This window comes from Geospiza fortis, unplaced genomic scaffold, assembly GCF_000277835.1.
Source record: "Geospiza fortis unplaced genomic scaffold, GeoFor_1.0 scaffold206, whole genome shotgun sequence".
Taxonomy (NCBI): domain Eukaryota; kingdom Metazoa; phylum Chordata; class Aves; order Passeriformes; family Thraupidae; genus Geospiza; species Geospiza fortis.
In genome coordinates, this window is record NW_005054311.1 from 6,065,087 (window position 1) to 6,068,145 (window position 3,059).

Genomic DNA, 3,059 nt, shown 5'->3' on the forward strand with positions numbered 1-3,059 from the left:
GATTCAGAAACTGCTCTTGTAGAAGGAACTGTGTGTATGAGCTCACCACTGTAAAACAGATTTAAAAAGACTAGTTTAGGAAAGGACCAGGCTCCATTCTTGTCATGTGAAAACCCTGGAGGAGAGGCAGCTTCAGGGAGCAGGAGACCATGAGAAGATGACAGAAGGAAAATGTTGTGTTGTGTCTGTATAAATTGGACTGTTCTGTTCCCCCCTGTCATGTAATGGTTCTGCCCTGGTACTCCCTTCCCTCCCTTGTGCTGCCAGTTATCCCAACTCCTCCCCAGTTGTCTTGGAGACTAATGTATTCTTTCTCAAATCCCTCCCCAGCGCCCTGTCCGTCACTCAGCGTTCCCACCCTTCTCTCTAGAACTCTCTAGAAAATTCCAGCTAGAGCATCAAGTGATTGGTTGAGGGGCCAGGGCCCCACCCTCAAGTTATCCCCATTGTGGTTTTGCCTAAGTCAATCTTTTGTATCCCACCCCCCTCTAAAACTCTATTTGCCCAAGGACTGACTCCTCCCCTGTTTCCCTCCCTCCTTATAAGCTGTTGCAACTTCCCCCTCTCTTTCTTCCGTTGTCGGTTCCTCTGGGACTCAATAAACCTGGATTCACCGCAGCTGGAGAGCGCTCTCTTCTTTTTCTGCTGACTGTAGCCGTAAGCCAAGCCACGTCCTACCACAAGGTAGCGCTGCTGTCATAGCACAGAGCGTTTGCCCTAGGGGCTGTCCCGAACCACGGCAATCGGGATAGTGCTCCCCTACTGCTAGCAGTGTTGGATAGCTAGCCGGGACGTCCGAGAATGACCATCCTTCTCCAGCTTGACCACTTCAGGAAAGACTGTGATCTGGGTAAGCCTAAGTAAGGACAGGGACAGAAGGCACGTAACGCTCAAGCCATTCCAGGTAGTAAATTTGCTACTGAGGATAGCTGTGGGAAGAGAGCTGCTCTCTCCTAGGAAGCAATTCACCCTATGTATGGCAATGGATCAGAAGAAAAGTTCCTTCTTTCCTGTCTTCCATACAACAAAAATGATCTTTCTTCTTCACAGGATATTCAAGACTCCAGCACTAGAGGAGACTTGAAGTATGGTCAAAAACCAATGCAGAAATCTGTGTGCAAGAATAATGTTTTTACTCCCCTCTCTACCCAAATGAGTTACTACCTCCTGATGATGGAAATTCCGCCTCAGAAGAGGTGACAAACATCAATCTGCTTTAAAGCAAGTCCAGTCTTCTCACTCAAGTAGAATCCTTCGATACTTTAAGCTGAGGCCAACTCTGCCTGAACATACATACATCCACTACATGCAAACACATGGACACCAGTGAATTCCATGGATCTCTGATCCTGTGTACTTTAAGCAACTGATGTCTGTTCCTCAAGGTCATGAGCAAACATCTACAATGAATCAGTCCTGCCTGGCAGCATGGCTGGATGAAAGCTCTAGAGTTCCTACTTAACCTCTAAGTCAATATCTGAGTTCACACCTTCTCTACAGCAGAAACACGTTTGATTTTTGTTCTTACTTCTTCAAATACAAGGGAAGCTTGTCCTGCAGAAATGACACAAAATGTAGACAACAGTTTTGGACATGTCCATATGGCAGTGGAAAATGATCTTTCTAGAGCTAGCCACATCCTTATCTTTTATAGCAAGCAGTACAAAGCAGTACACTTCCCAATGCTGGCTTGCATAAATATCTTGAAAAGTGTCCCCAAAACAGCCACATACAGACAGGAATCTTATCCTGCTAATATGGAAAAAAATTGCTGAAGTTGGGCACTTGTACCTCAGCTGAAGTAGGTGTGCCTACTCCAACATTTTCAAAATCCAGCTGCAAATTACAAAGAACATCATGCCCATACATAATAAACTCCTCAATTTCTAAAGTGAAACAAAAAAAATAACATTCCATACCTGCCTGAGGCCTAATCGTTGTGAGAGATTCCAAATACTCCTTCATGTCTTTGTGTTTGAAGCCAACAGAGATTTCAAAAGGTGTTTTATGTAGTACATTCAAGTGATCAGGATTGGCACCTTTCTCCATGAGCTGCTGTGCCAAGCTCACCTTTCCACTAACGGCTGCCAGCATTAAAGGGCTCCAGCCCATAGTCTTTATAGTGTAGTTACAATCAGCTCCCCAGTCTAGCAACAGATGCACCACTGCCTCATGTCCATGCTGAGCAGCTGCCATCAGTGGAGTGATATCAGGAAGGTCATCTCTGCTGCTGTTAAGTACATTTGTGCTAAAATGGTCATAATTGTCCACAAAAGCTCCAGATTCCAGCAACAATTTCACCATGCTGACATGACCACCTCTGGAGGCCATTGTGAGGACACTGGCTCCTAACTTGTTCTGTGCATTGAGATCAGCACCATTCTCCAGCAAGATGTGGGCCACGCTTAGATGTCCAAACCTTGGAAGAAAGAGACAAAAGGGAGAATTAACACCTTGGACTGCAAGAACCAACATACTCTGAACCTAGGAAACTTCATTACCAAATTTGCCAATTAACTAATACACACACTGTGAGGGATCATACAAACATCTCTGAATGTGACAATGGGCACCTTGCTGGAAGAGACCAGTCATCAGCTGAGGGCTGTAAACTAAACCATTCCACAGGCACCAGTGACCATGCTCATAAAGCAGGCACCTATTGAAGAGGATGGTCTGCTTAAACCAGCAAAGTACCAGCCTCATTTTCTGCTGCAAGGCACCAACTCACAACTTCCATAAACCAGTGTCACTTTCATCCTCTTTTTCCACAGCTGTATCACATTAATAGATCAATGCCAGTTTGTTTCCAGAGATCTTTATTAAGTACTGCCATTACTATTGAACAACTGGAGTAAATACTGCAGAGTCAGTGCTAACTAAGGAAGAAAAACACCATTTTATCAACTGGACAACTTCCCTCAACACCAAGGGGACCAGAGAGGGTCTTTAAGAGAAATGGCTTACCAGCAGAGTGGGACAACTGGCCATGTGAACGGCCTTCCCAAAAACAATAAATGGAAATTACTCTGCTCCTCAGTCAGACAGACCAGCATGGG

The 3,059-nt window shown here is 45.1% G+C and overlaps 1 protein-coding gene across 1 annotated transcript in view; it reads right to left on the bottom strand.

Annotated features, from left to right (window-relative positions):
• ANKS6 (ankyrin repeat and sterile alpha motif domain containing 6) overlaps positions 1-2,419 on the bottom strand; it is a 38,616-nt gene extending 36,197 nt beyond the window's left edge. The window contains exon 1 of the mRNA XM_031055668.1: positions 1,920-2,419. Within this exon, the coding sequence (XP_030911528.1) occupies positions 1,920-2,331 (412 nt within the window). The 5' untranslated portion in view covers positions 2,332-2,419. The remainder of the gene's footprint in view (positions 1-1,919) is intronic.
• Between the last annotated feature and the right edge of the window lie 640 nt (positions 2,420-3,059).